This window comes from Zophobas morio, unplaced genomic scaffold (genome assembly GCF_036711695.1).
Source record: "Zophobas morio isolate AGI-343-1 ecotype UQ-CSIRO unplaced genomic scaffold, CSIRO_AGI_Zmor_V1 ptg000049l, whole genome shotgun sequence".
NCBI classification, from domain to species: Eukaryota; Metazoa; Arthropoda; class Insecta; order Coleoptera; family Tenebrionidae; genus Zophobas; species Zophobas morio.
The window spans coordinates 1,582,292-1,601,927 of record NW_026972154.1 but is presented as its reverse complement, the minus strand read 5'-3'; the positions used below and the strand labels follow the sequence as shown (position 1 = coordinate 1,601,927).

Below are 19,636 nucleotides of genomic sequence, written 5' to 3'. Positions count from 1 at the left end.
GAGCTGTTCATATCTACGAGTACGATTTTCATGGAATTTGCAGACTATTCTTCCTTGTGTCTGACACCTTCCCCATAGTCTTCCTTGGCTTCACTATATTTACCCAAAGCTGCGTGGTATTTATTCAAAGCTTCTTTATATTGTTCTTGATCTTGAAATGAAGAAGCTTCATTGTCAAACTTCACAGCTTTGTTAAACTTGCTATTTCTGATATTCAATTCGACAAGATGCAGCTTCATCTAGGTTTCTTCACAATCGACCAACTCTATCGCCTGTTGAAACAAGGACTTCGCATTATTAAATTTGATTTTCGCTTGTTCCGCATTTCCTTCCTCCAAATTCAGGCCTTCCTCAAGCAACGTTGTTCCATATATCCATAGTCCCCAGGTTTTATTTTGAAATAGAATCTTTAGTAATTGATTCTTACAAGCCTCTGTCTCAAGATTACTTGTCAACAGAAATAACTTATTGAAAGTGAAATTCCAGGATTAAACCGGATACACTCAGTAGTATTAAAAATCAAAAGAGTCAAATTTCTCTTTTGATTTTTAATACTACTGAGTGTATCCGGTTTAATCCTGGAATTTCACTTTCAATAAGTTATTTCTGTTGACAAGTAATCTTGAGACAGAGGCTTGTAAGAATCAATTACTAAAGATTCTATTTCAAAATAAAACCTGGAGACTACCATTACAATACAAGAGGCAAGAATTGCACCAAATAAGAATTTTAAAAATTGACAAAAAAAAACACAAAGTTTAAAAGCGTAAAAACATTTAATATGTGTAACCTTAATTACATAAAAACTGTTTATCAAATGTCATGAAAAGCAAAATACAAAAAAACTTAAGATTTACAAATATGATTTCAGCCTAGTTTTCAGGCAAGACAATTGTTTCTCCAACTCTTCTACAAACATCTTCTTTTTCTTCTTCACTGTTTCTATATTACCCACAACATCCGCCATATTTTCATAAACATTTTTCAAGCAATCACGAATCGCAATTGCAACATCCAAACAAATTTCTCCTACTACTTCGTCAATATCGTTGTTTTCTTCTCCAGTGGAAAGACGTTCCTCAAGTTTAGACGCAAAATTATTTATAAGAGGAACAATGTTTGCCAGATCAGCGATCCCTTGGGTTAGAAAATTCGTAGCTGATTCATCTAAGCCAGTATGCACTTGTTCAAGAATTTTGTTCGTGAAACCACGTACTTTTGTTTTGATTCCATCTTCCGCCAAAATGTTTGCAACTACTGCATTAATATCGACCATTGTTGCTGTTCGAAGTTTGTTTTCTAGAGATGAACTTTGCTCCAAGAAGTTTTTCAGCGCTTGGATGATCATTTTTACCATTTGGTCTATAACCGAGATACAAATTTCTCTGATCACTATGTCCACGGTTGTGGTCAAAGTAGCATTAATGTCAGTGAAGTCCTCTACTTCTCCAAAAACCGCAGATTTGAAGTGTGATAGTTGTTGGTAGATGTTTTCCAACAAAGGAGAGACCTTCATTACAACATTAAACTCGACTTCGACGATCATTTCGCCAACATCGTTATTACAACTCCCTCCTTTCAAGCCATAATCAAGTTGGGCCGCAAAATTGTTGACGTAGTTGAAGATGTCATTCAAGTCAAGTGTAAGTTGAAAACTGGAAGACACCAACACGACCACCGATTTGCCCATTTCATCTTCCAGCAAATTTAGACATTGTGGCACGAGTTTCCTAAACAGTCTTTCGAGTAGCCCTTTCGCCAGAAGCTTTCTAACAGCTTCCACTATGAATTTTCTGTTCGTAGTTTGAAGTTTGAGCATTAACGGTTTGCGATTCTTAATGGAAATGTTCAAACGCTGCTTAAACTCCTCTAAAATCCTATCGGAAATTTTCTTCCACAAAAACTTCTTCGTTATGTCTAACACTTCTGGTAGACTTTTCAAGCTCTTGTTTTTCTGTCGAGCAAAGTTCGTGCCGCTATTTAAAACTTCTTTTATTAGAGGTCCAACGAATTTAGACATCGCCATACAAACGTCGAAAATGATATCTTCGAAGTTGTTATTTTCATTTCCAAGATGGAGACGAGTTTCAAGTTCAAACACAAACTTGTCAACGTACAAAATAAAATGTGTTAAGTCGAGGCCCGCTTGAATTGCGGTAAATAACATTCGGAAGTCGTGTGTACCACTTTGCAGGCTTTGACAAAGTTGCTGAAGGAACGCCAAAATTTTGTTTCTTTCGGTATTCATTACTATATCCACAATTGCTACGATTTCGTCGGAGGGATTTGTGCGCAGTTTATCCTTCAAAGATTCGTTAGCATTTAGTTTTTTTCTCAAGGAATTCTCGAAAAATTTCACGAGTTCGTTGGCAAGCGATTCTTCAATTTCCGTTATCAAAATGTTTTTAATTTTCTCCGTATCTATGGGCGCATCATCAAAGTTGGTTGAATTATCTTCTTGTACAACACCGATGATGTTTTTAGTGTTTTCGTAAATCTTCTGCAGCAAAGGCGTGACGATTTTCATGATTTCGGACTCGATTTCATCGATAATGGTGTCAACGTCGTTGTTATGTGAGCCACCAGTGAGGACATTTTCGAGAGCTTGGGCAAAAGTATCTTGATAATTTCTTAAGTCGTTCAAGTGGATACTGATGTCAAAACTCAAGCTCAGGATTGCAACACCAGACTTACCGAATTCTCTCTGGAAAGAGACTAATACTTCCGGAACAAGCTTTGTCAGAAGTCTTTCAAACAAACTTTTCTTCAAAACATCGTTGAATTCTTTTTTGATAACATTGTAGTAAGATGTACGAAGTTTTTCCATTAATATTCCACGTTTTCTTATAGATCTGCGAAGATTTCTTTTGAATGCTTCGATTATCTTCGGTTGGAGCAAGTTCCAGACAAGATTGATTATTCTCGAAAATTTATCAGAAGTGCTCACAGTCACACCTGTATTGTTTCGTTGGAAAAACAGCTGTTCCAGGAGAGGTTCGACTGATTTCATTAGTTTTGAACAAATATCTTCAATAATTTCATCGGTGTTGTTGTTTTCGTTTCCACCTTGTAGACGTTTTTCCAGAGAGAGCGCAAACTGGCCGATGTACACAGAAACCCCTGACATTTTAAAAATTGTTTCTAGACTTCCACTCAGTAGCTTTGTTTTTGACATACCTTCGAGTGTTTCGTACAGTTCGTAGAATAATTGTAGAATCTTAACAGTGTCATTACTTAGAATTTCGCTCACTGTAGTATTAATTTGGTCTAAAGGCGTTGTTCGAAGCTTCTCCACCAAACTTGCCAATTTCTTACACCCAGAAATGAGCATCTTTGTTACAAGTTGGAAAAACTTTCCTCGAAATTCGTACATTAAAACATCGACCATGTTCGCAGCAATGGTGGGCAAATTGTCGACAATATCTTCAATACGAAAATTGTCCATACTCCGAATCGCGGAAACTAAGTCTATGGTCCCTGCGATGACTTTCTCCAGCAAAGGCAAAAGAAAATCCACCATCTTTGATGAAATCATTTCAATAATATCTGCTACTTTGTTGTCGCAACAGCCACCTCTGAGAGCTGCTTCCAGATCTGCTGCAAACTTACTACTACATTTAACAAACTTGTAGGTACAGATGGTGACACTGAATCCAGAACTAACAACCCGACCTACAGGCACGATTTCCAACGACTTTAAAACGGCAAACGCGATCTGGAACTGTGCAATTCCATGGTCCCTTTGCAACTGATCGAGCACAGCAAAGATTGCCGCCTGCTCTGTCGTCCGAAGTTTCTCCATCAACTCTGAACGGCCTTTAATCGACTCCTTCAAGGCTCTCTTCATCTCGAATCGGAGTTTGTCGAGGATTTTTGCCGACATTTGTTCCATCACGAAATTTTCCGCAGCTGAAATGATCAGTTCTTTATTGAAACGCAGCTTTCTTGCGGTAGAAACGACCTTTTTGACGTTGTTGTAGCACTCCTTCAAGAAAGCGATAATTTTTGCAGCCACTCTCCTGCACACTTCTTCAATAATTTGGTCGACGTTGTTGTTTGCAGTTCCACCATAGTCCAAAAGCTTCTCAAGATTCGAAGCAAAGTTGTCAGCGTAGTTCAGAAAAGTCTGCAAATTGGTGATTGCCTCAGCTGAAGATAAAATTTGGTTGAAAGGCACAACATCAAACTTTTCTGAAAGTTTTGAGTAAATTGTGCCCACTACAGTCTTAAACTCCGTCTCGTTTAACAGTTTCTCTACTGCCTTGTCTATGTCATGTCTTGGTGATGTGATAAGTTTCAAGCGTAAATCGTTGTTCTTATTAACCGAGTTTCGTAGTTCTTTCATAATTCCATTAAACAACTTCTCAAAAACTTGATTTTCTATGGGTTTTACAACGTTGTTGTAAAGAGCAGGGTGCTTCACGATTTTCGTGCCGGTTTTCATCGTGAAGTCCAAAAGTAGTTCGACTCGTGATACCTGAAGCTTCCCCAGTTTTTCCAGTGCTTGTAGCTTTTCCAGTTTAGCACCACAGTCAAGTTTTGCGAATAGCTCTGGATTGGTGCAACTCAATTCTTTCAATTTGGTTAACTGTTGAGCTTTGGTTAAGTTTTTCAGTTCAGCAGCCAAACGAAGCTTCTCGAAGTACTTTTGTATCTTGTCAACAACTTTAGCCAAGCGTTCACATATGCTTTTGAAACGGGTGCTTCCACGTAAGAATTTTGACAATCTTTGACAATATTCGATGGCTTTGTCTAGGATCACTTTGGACTGCAAAGCGGCACTCAAGCCGAAAGTGAGAATAGATATGCCATAGGAGATAAATTTGGACTTCATGAAAGCCTGTCTGTCGAATTCTTGATAGCCTTGTGATAGTATTTCAAATATGATGTCTAAGAGGCCTTCTGAAATTAAGGTTGCAGCGATTGGACTCATTATGGGGAAGACTGGAAGGAAGACGAGTCCAGTGGTCAGGGCTGCAATTCCAGCACCAATTTGTATCTGAGCTGCACGAATGACAGTTGGTGGAACATCGTGTACTTCTCTTAAAGCATAAAGAGTATCAATTCCTATAGACTGTACTTCATGAAGTTCGTGGCTAGTGATTACTTCATTCAACTCCGAGCTTTTAAAAACGTCTTGAAACTGTTCTTCCGCTGTTGGACTTTTACCTTGGATCGCCACTGCAGACAGCTGATTAATTTGTTCTATTAAACTCTCAACGTTGCCCTTATGTAGTTTCAAGCAACTAAGGCGAGAACACATGTGCTTCAAAAACAAATTCTCATCTTCATTGTCTTCTAACGCTTCTTCTGCACAGAAACTGTTGTCTTCGCTCATTAAACAAGTATTGATATAATTTATTTCATTGTCGATAGCTTGTCCAGCTTTTTCCAAATATCTAATTGCGTCAGTTTTATATTTCGTATTCTCATTCACCGTGATGAAAAACAAATTTCCTACGGCTTTCTTAAATCTGTACATTATTTGTCGACCGTCGAGTATAGCAATGTGAAAAAGTTTCAAATACGCTCCTGCCAATAAATTCAAGTTTTTGTCGTCACTCATTTCGATGGCCTGCTGTAACACCTGAGAAGCTTCCTTTCGGTCATCGTTCCTCAAATGGTACTCCGCTAAACCTAGACAATAATACGGATTATGGCAAATCCTTCCACCAATGATGTGCTTTGCGTCTTCACGAAACTTGTCAAATTCAGCTTGTGCACTTGTCTTTTCTATTTCTTCAACTTTGAAGTCTTTCTTCTCCAACCAAAAAGCCCAAAACTCCTTCAAATCGTCAAGAACAAACCTTTCCTGTTTCTTTCGCTTACTTCGTCTTTGGTCACTATAGAATTTTAAAAAGAGACCGAAGAGTTGATCTTTGAACATCAGTTCTTTCACGAGAACGTTTTTGATTTCTTCCAATCTTGCAGATTCCCAGAAGTCTCTCATTCGCTTGATTTCGTCGTCCCCAGGACGAACTTCTTCTATGTTCAAGTGTTCGATTCCGCTTTGACGGACGATGATTTGAGCTGAACCTTTGTTCCCTTGGCGAGACGTTCTACCAAAAGCTTGCTCTTCTACTCGTAGGTTGCATGGGAGAAAACCGACGCACACGTGTAGACCCCCTTTCAATTCCAAATCTTCTTCTGTTCGGAAGTTAGTTCCGCGTCCTGCTATGTTTGTGGCTAAAATGATGTCTCCGATTTTCACCAGTTCTTCTGGTTCTTTCGCGTTATCTTCGTTTGCGTAAACTCGGATCTTCTGTATGGTGGTAAGTTGCTGGTTGAGGCTGAGAAGATCTTCTTCTGTTTCGCAGATTACTAGAACCGCTCTTTCGTTGTTGATTTTTTTCAAGACTTCTGCGATGATTCGATCAACCCATTTGTCGTCGTCGACAACCACCATGGGATATTCTTCGAAGACCTTCTTTTTGTAAGTGGGGATTTTTGCGTAGTTCACGTTGTAGACTTTCGAGAGTAGTTGTTGCTCTGCTTGAGAGCCCAAAGTGCCGGTCATTCCAAAGATGTTTTTGTCTTGGTATTTCTTGATGTAGCCGATGTTGGAAATGAAGCTGCTGGTCAAGCTTTCTGAAGTTAGGTGAAGGTTGTGTTTGAGTTGCACGAATTGGTGTAAGCCGTTGCACCAGACTGTGTTATTCATGGTGACACCAGTGTTTAGGTAGTCCACCGGTGCTATGACCCTTTCGCCTTCGTCGTTAACAATGAGGCGATATTGTTGATGTTCGTGACAGTGGTACTTGGCGTGAAGAGCGTTTGTAATCAGGACGTCTATTTTACTTCTTGCGTAGTTCCTCAAATGGAACGGAATCAAAGCAATGTTTGTGGGATCACTTGCTTTGATTTTTTCAGTTAAGTAGTTCTCCATTTCAAAGGTGGATTCTTCATGCATCAAATTATTAATTCCACAAGTGCGAGAATCGTTTTGGATTTTGGTTTGGACTTCTTCGCAATAACTCTTTTCAGCTTTGTGTAACTCTTGCCAGATTTTGATGTAGATGTACTTCAGGCTTTCCATTCCTGGGTAAGGTGAGGCAAGTTTGGCAATGTGTCCTCCATTATCGATCAACATGCTATCAACTTCGTCTAGAATTACTTGGCCGAAGCCTCTACCATGTCTCATGTTAGTTCCTTCACAACTATCAGTCAAAAAATCAAACTGGAAGCTACAGATTGACCCGTAAAGAATATTGGCGGTGTAGCATTTCTTAGACTGACCGTAATTATTGCAGGCAACAGTTAACCCAAACACTGCGTAAAAATCTTTGTTTTCGTTGACAGCATCTTGGGCTAAAACTGGATTGCTGGTTATAACATCGACTGTCAAACCTTGGAGTGCCTTAATAACAGCCAATAGACAAACGATGAGGGTTTTGCCCTCACCGGTTTGTATTTGACACAATTGGCCTTGATTCTTCCGATCGTGGAAAAAAATCAATATTGACAATATTTGGGTTGAACGAAGTCGACGTCCATGTTTTAATAAATTGAAAGCTTTATCCATGACGGCAATTGCTTCACAAACAGAGTTGTCATCAGTGCCCAAATGACCTTTCTTCTTTTTCGCCCACTTATTGATAGCTTCAAGACCATTATCTTTCCACTTTTCGTACTTAGTTTTAACCAGTAACAATTTGTCTTGTATCGGTTTAAGATCAGTTTGTTCTTGTTGTGGATCGTCTTGGTCCATGTGAAAGTGAATCTGAGGCAACAAATCTTCCATCGGGGTACACTCAACTGAGGGAATTTCTTCGTTGTGTTGACCATTTTTGGCGATGTCTTCGACAAGGGTACTGATATCTTCAGGGACGAGAGAATCATCTTCTTTTGTTTCTTCTTGTTCTGTGATTTGTTGCCCAAGCGACTTTATTTCGTTGTAGTCGACACCAAGCTGTTTGTGTACCATTTCTAGTGCTTCTGGGAAACGTTCGTCATTTTCGCACGATTGAAGAATGAGAAAAATTTGCCGCATGCGTTTCATTTCTTTAGAAAAATCTTCAGCAGCCTCTAGTCGATACTCCTGCGCTTTTTTGTCTACGTGGATTTTGAAGTCTTCGGAAAATTTCTTGATGTCCTCTTCTTGGAGACATTTTTGTCTGGCTTCTTCGAGTCTCTCGTGGTTTACGTCCTTTTCGTCTTTCTCGAGCTCTTCTTTCAAAATTTTGTGATAGTCGGCGACGTCACTTGCCAGTTTTCTTGGCAACTTCTTCACGAACTGTTGCAAATACGCTTTGAATTTGGTATTCTTCGACAAATGGAAAGTAAGACTGACGGCAGCATCGAATTTTTGTTTGTTGATGTCAGATCCTTTACAAAAGGAAATTTCAAGAAACTCGTTAGCTACATCGCGTGGTTTCTTCTCGAAAAATTTCAACAAGATTTCCAAGTTTCTTAGACAGAGTGGTCCATAAAGGAAATCTTCGTCTTCTTCGTGGTCTTGGTTCTTGTGAACAATAAATTCCACGTCAGGGACTAGATTTGTCAATGTTTTCTCAACTTCAAGAGGAACGGAAGCACCGGACGAGTCCTTGTATAAAACTGTGCTTTCACCACCATCTTCCCATACCAGACAAAAAACAACCCAAAGATCTACCGATTTTGGCAAAACAATAAACAGCGGCCCCTCGTTTTCAGGAACGCTGAATTCGCGCACAAACTCGTCGAGACTCTTAAAAATGCGGTACTGCTTCTTGTAGTCAAATTGGCTTCTGTTCATCAAAAACTTTGACGCTTTCTTCACATTCTTCCTGTTGTAGGGTTGTATGGATATAAATTTCCACAAAATTTCTTCATTGTCGACTTCTTCTTCGAGGAACGGTTTATAAGACACATTCAAGGGTTTGGCTTTCTTAATGTTGTTCCGCTGCATGTTCGCTTCATTACACTCGTTAGCGAGATCTAAAATTTCCGATTTGTAAATTTTTGCTTTGCACTATTTGAAAACTCACCTCAGACGAGTACACACACTTTTGCGGAGAATGGTGTCGGGCACCGTCTTCTTTTTTGAAACGAATCTAAAATTTTAATAGAACGCATTATTTTATAACGTTTTTCACTCTCACTATCAGGTTTTTAAAACTCTATTATTAAAACGTCTAAATCTGTTGCAAACTCGAAACTCATTTTCGCAATTTTAAATTTTTTATTAAAAACGAAGAAAAATGGTTTGTAACACAAAGGCTTTTTAATGAACACTTGTCAACACGTTTAAAAATTATCAACTCCGCCATATTTAAAATGTCGGTCTAAAAACCGAGTTCTATTAATTGCGTCAAAAATGTTGTATTTCACGATAAAAACGCAATATTCCGTGTTTTCGTATATTTAAATGTATTGAGGATCGTACCATATGAAAACACCAAGTCTGAATAAAAAAGCGCCCTACAAGATTTTTGAATTTGATGACAAAAGTAACCAAGCCTTGTTGGCGTGAAAAATGAACGTAGGTACTATATTTTCAGAATTTTTTGAAATTGAAAAATCGAAATATCGAGAAATCAAACAATCAAAAAGTTGATACATCCAAATATCGATAAATCGAGAAATCGAGAAATCAAAACATTTTAAAAATTGAAAAATCGAAAAATTCAACAATCGAAATTTCAAAAAATCAAAAAATTGAAAAAAAACAAATGTTGAAAAATTTCCAAAATGGGAATCATAACTGAGAAATCTAAAACTTGAAAAATCGAGAAATCTAAAAATCGAAGTCGAAAATTTTTAAAATCTAAAAACCGAGTTGATAAGAAATCGAATAAAAAAATCGTAAAATCGAAAAATTGAAAAACCAATGAACTGAAAAATAAAAAATTTCATAATTCGAAAATTGAAAAATAAATATACGGAAGCACAGAAAACGGGTAAAATCGAAAACTGGAAAAATCGAAGAATTTAATTATATTATCGAAAGAAAATTATAAAATTCAAAAATCAAAAAATTTTAATATTGAGAAAAATCGGAAATCCAAAATTACAGTCTAAATTTTTAAAAATTTGAAAATTGAAGATTCAAAAACCTAAAAAATCAAGGAATTGAAAAATTCCAAAACTGAAAACACGAAAAATTGGGAAAACGAGAATTTGAAAAATCGAGACCGAAAAATTGGAAAATCGGAAGGCCCAAATACTGAAAAAAAGGAAAACTGAAGCATCGAGAAACGAAATATCAAGAGATCGAGACGTCGAAAAATCGAAAGATCCAGAAATCAAATCATCAAAAAACTAGAAAATCTAGAATTTAAAAAATCCGAAATATTAAAAAATAGAGACATCGAATAACGGAAAAATTGAAAAATGGAATAATTGAGAAATCGAAACAAAAATTGAGAAATTGAAAAATCTTAAAGCCGAAAAGCCGAAAATTCGAAAACCCGAGAAATCGAAAAATCCAAAATTAAGAAACTGAAAAATCGTAAAGACCGAAAATTGGAAAACCCGAGAAACCGCAAAAACCAAAATTTAAAAAAACGAAACATTGAAAAATAGGAAAACTGAAGAATCGAAAAACTAAAAAAATCGAGGAATTGAAAAATTCAAATACTGAAAACATGAAAATTTGGGAAATCGAAAAATTGAAAAATCGGGAGACCGGAAAATAGGAAAATCGAAAAATCGAAAAGCCTAAATACTGAATAACCGAAAAACCGAGAAATAGAAAAATCGAAACATCGAAAAATCAAAAATTTGAAAAATATATAGAAGTCGAGAAATTGAAAGAATGAGAAATCGAAACATCAAAAAACTAGGAAATCTAAAATTTAAAAAACCCGAAAAATTTGAAAACCTAAAATTAAAAAATTGAAAAATTGATAAATCGGAAAAACGAAAAGCCGAAAATTCGAAAGCTCTAGAAATCGGAAAATACAAAATTTAAAAAATGGAAATATTGAAAAATCGAAAAACTTGAGACTCGAAAAACTAAAAAAACTCGATGAACTGAAAAATTCCAAAACTGAAATAACGAAAAATTTTGAAATCGAAAAACTGAAAAGTCTGAAATAGAAAATATCAAAAAATCGAGTAATCGAAAAACAGAATTTAGAAAACTGAAAAATTAAACTAGCAAAAAATTGAAAAATCGAAAAGAAAAATCTAAAATTCAAAAATCTAAAATTTTAAAAATCGCGAAATTGAAAAATTGAAGTCGGAAAACCGAGAAAACGAAAACTATAAAATTTTAAAAAGACGAAACATCGAAAAATTGACTAATTGAGAAACTAAAAAAATCGAGGAATTGAAAAATTCCACAACTGAAATGAGGATAAATTGTAAAATCGAAAAACTGAAAATGTTGAAAAATAGAAAAACCGAGAAATGGACTACCAAAACATCGAAAAACTTGAAAAACTGAAGCATCGAGACCTGAAGCAAAAAATCGAAAAGTCGAAAAATCGAAAAATCAAAATTAAAAAAAAAATCGATAAATCGCAAAACCCAGAAATTTAACAACCGAAAAGTCTAAACATCAAAAACTCAATAAATCCAGAAATCAGTAACTAAAAAATCAAAAAATTCAAAATTTTAAAAATCGAAAAATTGGAAAATTTAAAATGGACAAGTTGAAAAATTAAAAGATCGAGAAATAGAAACATCAAAAAAGTGGAATACCTAAGATTTAAAAATTCGAACAATATAAAATTTAAGGAACGGAAAAATTAAAATATAGAAAAATTGATGAATCGAAAAATGGAAAAATCGGGAAATAGAAACATAAAATCGAAAAATGAAAAACCTAAAATTCAAAAATCGAGAAATTGAACCATTAAAAGATTGAAAAAAGTCGAGAGGTCGAAAAATCGAAAATTTGAAAATTCAAAATCACCCAAAATCGAAAAATCGAAAAATTAACACTGAAAAATTTTAAAAATTTAAATGAAAAAAGAATCCATTAATCGAAAAACGGAGAAATTGAACAATCGAAACATCGAAACCTCGATAATTTAAGAAATCGAAAAATTGAAAAATCGAAAAATCAAAATTTTTTAAAATCGAAAAATTGAGAAACCGAAAAATCAAACACGGACAAGTCGAAAAATCAAAAGATCGAGAAATCGAATCATCACAAAACTGGAAAACTAAAATTTAAAAATTAGAAAAATTGAAACATCGAGAAATCGAAAGATCAAAAATTCGAAAAATGGAGAAACCGAAAAATGAGGAATTTAATAAACTGAAAAATTAAATTATCAAAAAACTGAAAAATCGAAAACCCGAAAAGCTGAAATTTCGAAAATTCAAGACTCGGAAAACTAAAAAATCGAGATTGCTAAATTTTGAAAATGGAATATTTGAAAACCCGAAAAATCCAAACCGAGAAGTCGAAACACCAAAAACCTAGGAAATATAAAGTTTAAAAACCCGAAAAATTGATATATCGAAGAATTGAAAAATGGAAAAATTGAAAAATCGAAACATCAAAAAATCAAAACACTGAAAATTCTAGAATTAAAAAATCGGGAAACTGAAAAACCGAAAAGCAGTAAATCCAAAAATTCGATAAGAGTGAATCGAAGTACTAGAAAAACGAGAAATTGAAAAATTCCAAAATTGAAATGACGAAAAATTGGAAAATCGAAAACTCGAAAAGCCGAAATGTTGAAAAATCGAAAAACCGAGAAATGAAAAAATCGAAACATCGAAAAAATTGAAAAACTGAAGCATCGAGAAACGGAGCATTAAAAGATCGAGAAATCGAAAAGCTGAAAAGTCGAGAAGTCGAAAAAAATGGAACAACTTTAAGAATTCAAATTAAAAAAGAATCCATGAACCGAAAAATTAAAAAATTGAAAGATCGAGAAATCGAAACATCAAAAAAATGGAAAATCTAAAATTAAAGAATTCGAAAAATTAAAAAAAATGAAACATCGAAAATTCGAAAAATATATATGATTTAAAAAACTGAAAAATTAAATTCTCAAAAAATTGAAGAATCGAAATGAAAAATCTAAAATTCAAAAATCGAGAAATTGAGAAACCGAAAAGTTTGTTGAAATTTCGAAAAACCAAGAAATCGAAAAACCAAAAATTAAAAAATCGGAAATTTGAAGATTCGCAAAACTGAAAAATCGAAAAATTTCAAAATTTTAAACACAGAAAATTTGAAAAACCGAAGAATTATATCGAAGAATGAAGAAAACTTGAAAAATCTAAAACTAGAAAATCGAGAAATATAAAAATTCCAAAACTGAAAAGACGAGAAATTGGGAAATCGAAAAATTGATAAGTCGGAACATCGAAAAATTGAAAAGCCAAAATGTTGAAAAATCTAAACCAAGAAATGGAAAAATCGAAACATTCCAAAAAATTGAAAACTTGAGGAATCGATAAACGAAGCATCAAATGATCAAAAATCGGGAAACCGAAAAGTGGAACAGTTGAGAAGTCGAAAAATCGAAACCTTGAGAAATTGAAAAATTGAAAAATGCAAAATTAAAAAGAATCCATAGATCGAAAACGCGAGAAATTGAATAATCGAAAAATTGAAACATCGACATCTCGATAAATCAAGAAATCGAAAAACTAAAAAACTGTAAGACTAAAAAATGGAAAAAAAAATTAAAATCGAAAAACTGAAAAACCGAAAAACTCAGAAATCGAAAAATCTAAAATTTAAAAAACGACAAAATTAAAACATCAAAAAATTGAAAAATCGAGACGTCGAAACATCAAAAAATCTAAAAACTAAAAAAACTAAAATTCAAAATTAGGAAATTTTAAAAGTCGAGAAATTGAAAAATTCCAACACTGAAATGACGAAAAAAATTTGGAAATCAAAAATGGAAAAATCGAAGCAAGGAAAAATTAGAAAATCAAAAAATCGAAACATGGAAAAATTGAAAAGCATCGAGAAACAAAACATCGAAAGATCGAAAAGCCGAAAATTCGAATCATTGAAAAATTGAAACTGCCGAAGAATTGATAAATTGAACAATAAAAAAATTGAAACATTCAACAATTTCGATACATCAAGAAATCGAAAAATTGAAAAATCGAAAAACTGAAAAACCGAAAAATCTAAAACTGAGGATTCGAAAAATCAAAGTATCAAAAAATAAAAAAAAATGCAAAAAATTAAAAGTAAAAAATCGAAAAGCGTCAAGTGAAAAATCGAAAAATTGAAGAATTGAAAAACTGAAAACCCGGAAAATCGAGAATTGAAAAATTGAATAATCTAGAAACAAAGACGATTAATCGAGAAATTCAAAAATTTTATATTTTTAGAATCGTCAAAAATTAAAAAATCGAAAATTTTAAATCCGAAAAATTAAAGAATCGAGAAAAGAAGCATCAAAAAATCAAGAAATCGAGAAGTCGAAAAATAGAACCTTGAAAAATCGAAACAGTTCAAAATCGAAAAGTTAAAAACTGAAAAATTGAAAAATTTAAAGACTGAAAAATTTCAAAATTTAAAAAATTTAAAAACTGAAAAATAAATCGAAAAATCGAGAACTTGAACAGTCGAAATACCGTTAAATCAAAAAATCGAAAAAATAAAAAATGGAAAGCCTGAAAACTCTAGAAGAAAATTTAAAAATCGAAAAATTGAGAAATCAAAAAATCTAAATTTAAAGAACGGAAAAGTAAAAATTTCGAAAAATTGAAAATCGAAAAGTCAGAAAAATCTGAAATGACGAAAAATTTGGAAACCAAAAACTGAAAAGTCGGACCAAGGAAAAATTGGAAAATCAAAAAATCGAAAAACAGAAAAATCGAAAAATTGAGGAATTGAAGCATCGACAAACGAAACATCAAAAAATCGAGAAGCTAAAAATTGAAAAATTGAAAATATGAAAAAATAGATGAATCGAAAAATTGATAAATTGAACAATCATAAAATCGAAACATCTAAATCTGGATAAATTAAGAAACCAAAAATTTTAAAAATCCAAGAATTGAAAAACCAAAAAATCTTAAACCGAGAAGTCGAAAAATCGAAACACCAAAAAAACCGAAAAATCGAAAATTTTAAAAGTTGAAAAATTAAAATATTGAAAAACTGGAGAACTCAAAAACTGAAAAATCGAAAAATTGAGGAATTGGAAAACTGAAAACTCGAAAAGACACGAAATCGAGAAGTCAAAAAACCAAAAAACAATTAATCGAGAAATTGAGAAATTAAAAAATCTAAAATTTAGAAACGTCAAAAATTTCGAAAAATTCAAGAATCAGAAAATTGAGAAATCAAAAAATCGAAAATTTGAATAAATGAGAAATTGAAGAATCGAAAATTTCAAAAATCCCAACAGTGTAATATCGTAAAATTCAGTAACCGAAAAACTGAAAATTGAATTGTTATCATGTGATGCAATGTATGCGACATATATGCAGCTGTTTTATACTTATCTACGAATTTTAAATATTTATTAAGCATCAATTCCATGTATAATCTAATTATCTACAATTCTTTAACAGACCGATCGGGAAAACATTGTTTAAACACTCGACCATCGTGAGATATCTATCGACGAATCCAATCATCTAAAATTAAAAACGAAAACTGTTTTACATCCTAGACATCACTGTTTCACTGGGTGGTAGTTAATCAAATTCGTAAAATGAAATTTTACAATTTTGTGTTAGAAATTTTGGTAAGACCCTAATATTAACTTTGTAAACAAAATAGAAGACCGATTAAAATTTATTCATCATTTCTAGAAAATATACGAAGTCGTTTCAAAAACGCAATGTCGATTTTTATTTTTTACAATTTCAAATTATCGCGATTATCACACAAAAATTAAAAATGAAAACTAAAACGTTTTGATAAGATCGTTGACGAAATATTAACTGATAACTTTGTTTCAGTAATTGCAAACAATTTTATCAGACAGATAATCCCCGAAACTCCGAATTAAAAATTGGGTTTCCCATACTTACGCAACTTTTGTGATCCTAGTTAGCTTTGACCTTCAACAGGGCATCCAACATATTTCACAATGTTTCTAAATAAACCCTTAATGTTGGTACGACAATTAATTGAAGCTCCAAGACACAATAAACTATTTTATAAATATATTCCGTCACACCATTAACTAATTATTATCAGTAAAGTAGTAAAATTAGTTCGAAAAATCGCTTCGCCCTTTTCAACACTCCAGTAAATTGCATCATATCATAAAGTAACCCATGCAGTAATAACACTATTACACAACTTTCATCCACACCTTTACTTACATTTATCGAATACGTCCACTTGTTTCTTCCAACACCTCACGACTCAAAAACTCTTCTAATTGTTTCACAACGCAACAGCAACACCACCGGGCCGCCACCGAATTCCGTTATGGCACACCCATCGTCAGCCGACACCACACGAAACACTTTCGGTGAAAGTCGTCATCCAATCAGCACTCCGGGCGCCGCGTTGGTTGAAATCGGGTGATTTCCCCGCCAGCGAACGAAACGAGAACCGGAAACCGCCGGTAAAATGTCATGTCTTATCTTATCGAGGTTGCCGAATGTGTTCCTCTTTCGCACACCAATCTGGTTTGACTGACTCATTCTTGGGTTATTCGGGTTCTATTAATACATACTTGACAGTGGTTTATTCGCATCAATCTAAATAAACACAATTCGAACTCCCCACTTGCCAGGAATTTGTTAAGATAATATTCTCCCACAAATGCGTCTCTCGTACAACATCGCGACCTCGGTTTTTCCACCATGTCACGAATGAATCCAGATTTAGGCGAGCAAGGTCGGCCGCCGTCGGCCGACTCGGTTGTTGTGTCTACGGCGTGACGTCACGGAGCGCTAAGGCGGCCGGATGAGCCTTAAATTAACATTAATTTCGTCGATGCGAGACAGTGTAGGATTTTGGGTCTAAAAACTTCGACGTCCTTTTTATTTTTTCCTTTTTGAATTTATTAAATATTTTATCCAGCAAATCTGAAAACATCACCTAATTAATTTAGAAAAGCGATAATGATTTTTTTAATTGGTCGGAAAAGCCTAGTCACTCCAAAAATTTTTTTATATGACGTCATACGTATTTATAACGTCTTCAATTTTAATTTTTGACCATTAGATTCGCCGAAATTGCTAACTAACCACTAATCAAATGCTAGTTGCAAAACTGTTCTTCGAAGTATGCAACCAAATATACACTACAGGTCCTTCAGTTTCTGTATTATCTTCATTGATTTCAAAGTTCAGTTGACAGATTATACCTAATCAAAAGAAAACAATAGATATCTTTGTGTGAGATAAGGGAGTAAAAATCTTTAAACTGATAACTAAAGAGCGAATTTCAGATTAAAAAAAAGCAGATAGACAATAAAATTGGCGATAAAAATGGGGGATTTAGGGAGACAATTTTTCTTTCCCGCCTTAAATTGATATGTGAAAATAAATTGAAAGCCCGGGAAAAATTCAAAAATTCAAAAATTTTGTTTTGGCTGTGATCGTCTAACAAAATGGAATGAGATCAGGTGCAAGTGATGGACCCTAGGAGGACACAAAAATTTTCTCCACTAACAAGAAAAAAAAGAAAAAACGCTGCGACAAAGTTGCCTAACTTTGAATGGAATCAAATTAACGTTCTGAATCAATACAAATATTTGTGTTAGCGCTCCTGGCGGGGACATCTGTTCCGTCCCCTCCACCCGCAAGGGTGGGCCAGAGCCACCACCCACTTTGAAATAAGGGTGGTGAGAACCACCAGGAAATGGAATTCAATATTCACAGAGTGACTGACTCAAATACTTCTCGACCGTGAGGTCACATATTCTCTAAATCTTTTTTGTATATACATGCACTTATTACTGTCAATATACTTTTATCCTACAAGTTCGCTGGTCTTATCATTATACAATCTAAAACATGGTCCTTCGAGCCGGATCAGCGACAAAACAACAGTGATAGTGATAAGTGAAATACGGTGAAATACGGTAAACTACGAGTTCAGTCTCCACACGTCTCAACAATCAGCATTCATCGCTACGGCATCAACAGAAAATTCAAGAGTTCCAGAGACGATCAGGTAGGCCCAAATTCATCTAATTAACGTGTGCATTTTCCGTAATAAGATGACTAAATCGCAAGACATAACATTAAACAAATTCTTAGCTATAGTTGCGGAAGTGAACGCGCACCGTAACTTTGTATCAGATTCGGCAAACCACCAAAAGTTTGGCCAATTACGGCGACGGTTGCTGGATTTAGAAAATCTTAAAACCGAACTTAAAAATATTTGCAGTCACTACGGAACTGAGTCGTTAGTCGTTACGAATGGCTCAGACGATGGCGAATCGGATGTAGAGGTCGAGTACAAATTCAGTGATGTCAGAGAAAAAAATGTACGAAGCATTAGTTCTAAGGTATTTGACGAATTACTTGAAAAATCTAATTTAGCTGCCGGTGTACCTACCTAGTTCGTCCGCGTCTTCTAATTCTTTCAGCATAAATGTAAAATTACCCACTATAGAGTTACCCAAATTTAGCGGCAATTATACCGAATGGGCCTCATTTATCGATACATTTGTCAGTTTAATCGATAACAATGAATCGCTAACCGATACACAAAAATTGCACTATCTCAAATCCTGTTTAGAGGATGAACCTAAGAAAACGTTAGAAGCCTTAAAAACACATAACCAAAATTATCCTATTGCTTTAAACATTTTAAAACAGCGGTACGAAAACAAGCGACTTATCATTACTAACCACTTAAAAAATATTTTTAATTTGCCCTATGTGAATAAATCCGAAGCTAAATCCTTACGAGACTTTCTTGACCAGCTTAATATTAACTTAAATACTCTAAAAGCCTAGAACGTCCCGTCGACCAATGGAGCGATTTAATTATTTATATTATAACGTCCAAGTTAGATCATTTTTCTAGTACCGCTTGGGAGGAATCTATCGAACCTAATATTATACCTTCTCACAAAGACCTAATCTCATTTTTAGAAAAACGTTGCCGAACATTGGAATCCATAAATATTCATAAAGTCAACAAAGAATTCAAAATTGTTCCCACTCAAAAACATATCGCCAATTCACAATTTAAAAAACGTGTGTTTCATACGGCTACAAAGATGCAAATTAGCAAAAAATTAGTCCCGTGTTTCATTTGCGAAAAAATGCATAGCATCTTTAATTGTGCAGATTTCCTCAAATTAAATCCCGATGAAAGGTTGGAGCATATCAAATCCATGAATCGGTGTACTAACTGCTTTAGGAAGGGTCATTTCACAAAGGACTGCACGGCATCAGGTTGTAGGCAATGCCATAAAAGGCATCACTCTTTATTGCATATGGAGCACGCTGATACTAGTGATTCACATAATGATGAACATAATGTTGATAATCCCGGCGAAGGTACGTCTCAGTGCCACTTGGCCCTTTCAAATAATGTTTTATTATCGACGGCCTTAATACAAGTCACCGGTCCTACCGGTATAGTTAAAGAATGCCGGGCCTTACTCGACATAGGAAGCCAATCCCATTTTATCACAGACAGCCTTTGTAAAAAATTGAAATTAAACATTAGCAGTATAAATATGTCCATTTCAGGGATAAATAGTCAATAAAAATTAACAAAATCTGCAGAAGTTGCAATCGGCAGCAAGTCCACAGATTTTCGTACAAATATTAGATGCTTAATAATTCCTAAAAT

The 19,636-nt window shown here is 34.4% G+C and overlaps 2 protein-coding genes across 2 annotated transcripts in view; both read right to left on the bottom strand.

Moving 5' to 3' along the window:
• Window positions 1–16,702, bottom strand: part of LOC135142671 (uncharacterized) — a 30,510-nt gene extending 13,808 nt beyond the window's left edge. Inside the window, exon 1 of the mRNA XM_064074416.1 lies at window positions 16,551–16,702. The gene's annotated coding sequence lies outside the window, so the exon portion shown is untranslated. The remainder of the gene's footprint in view (window positions 1–16,550) is intronic.
• Window positions 758–16,544, bottom strand: LOC135142667 (uncharacterized). The gene is made up of 3 exons (XM_064074407.1): window positions 16,192–16,544; window positions 8,967–9,032; window positions 758–8,916 (listed from the first exon to the last, which is right to left on the bottom strand). Exon 3 carries the CDS (start codon window positions 8,885–8,887, stop codon window positions 854–856), a length of 8,034 nt encoding a protein of 2,677 aa, XP_063930477.1. The 5' UTR covers window positions 8,888–8,916; window positions 8,967–9,032; window positions 16,192–16,544; the 3' UTR covers window positions 758–853.
• Window positions 16,703–19,636: the final 2,934 nt, after the last annotated feature.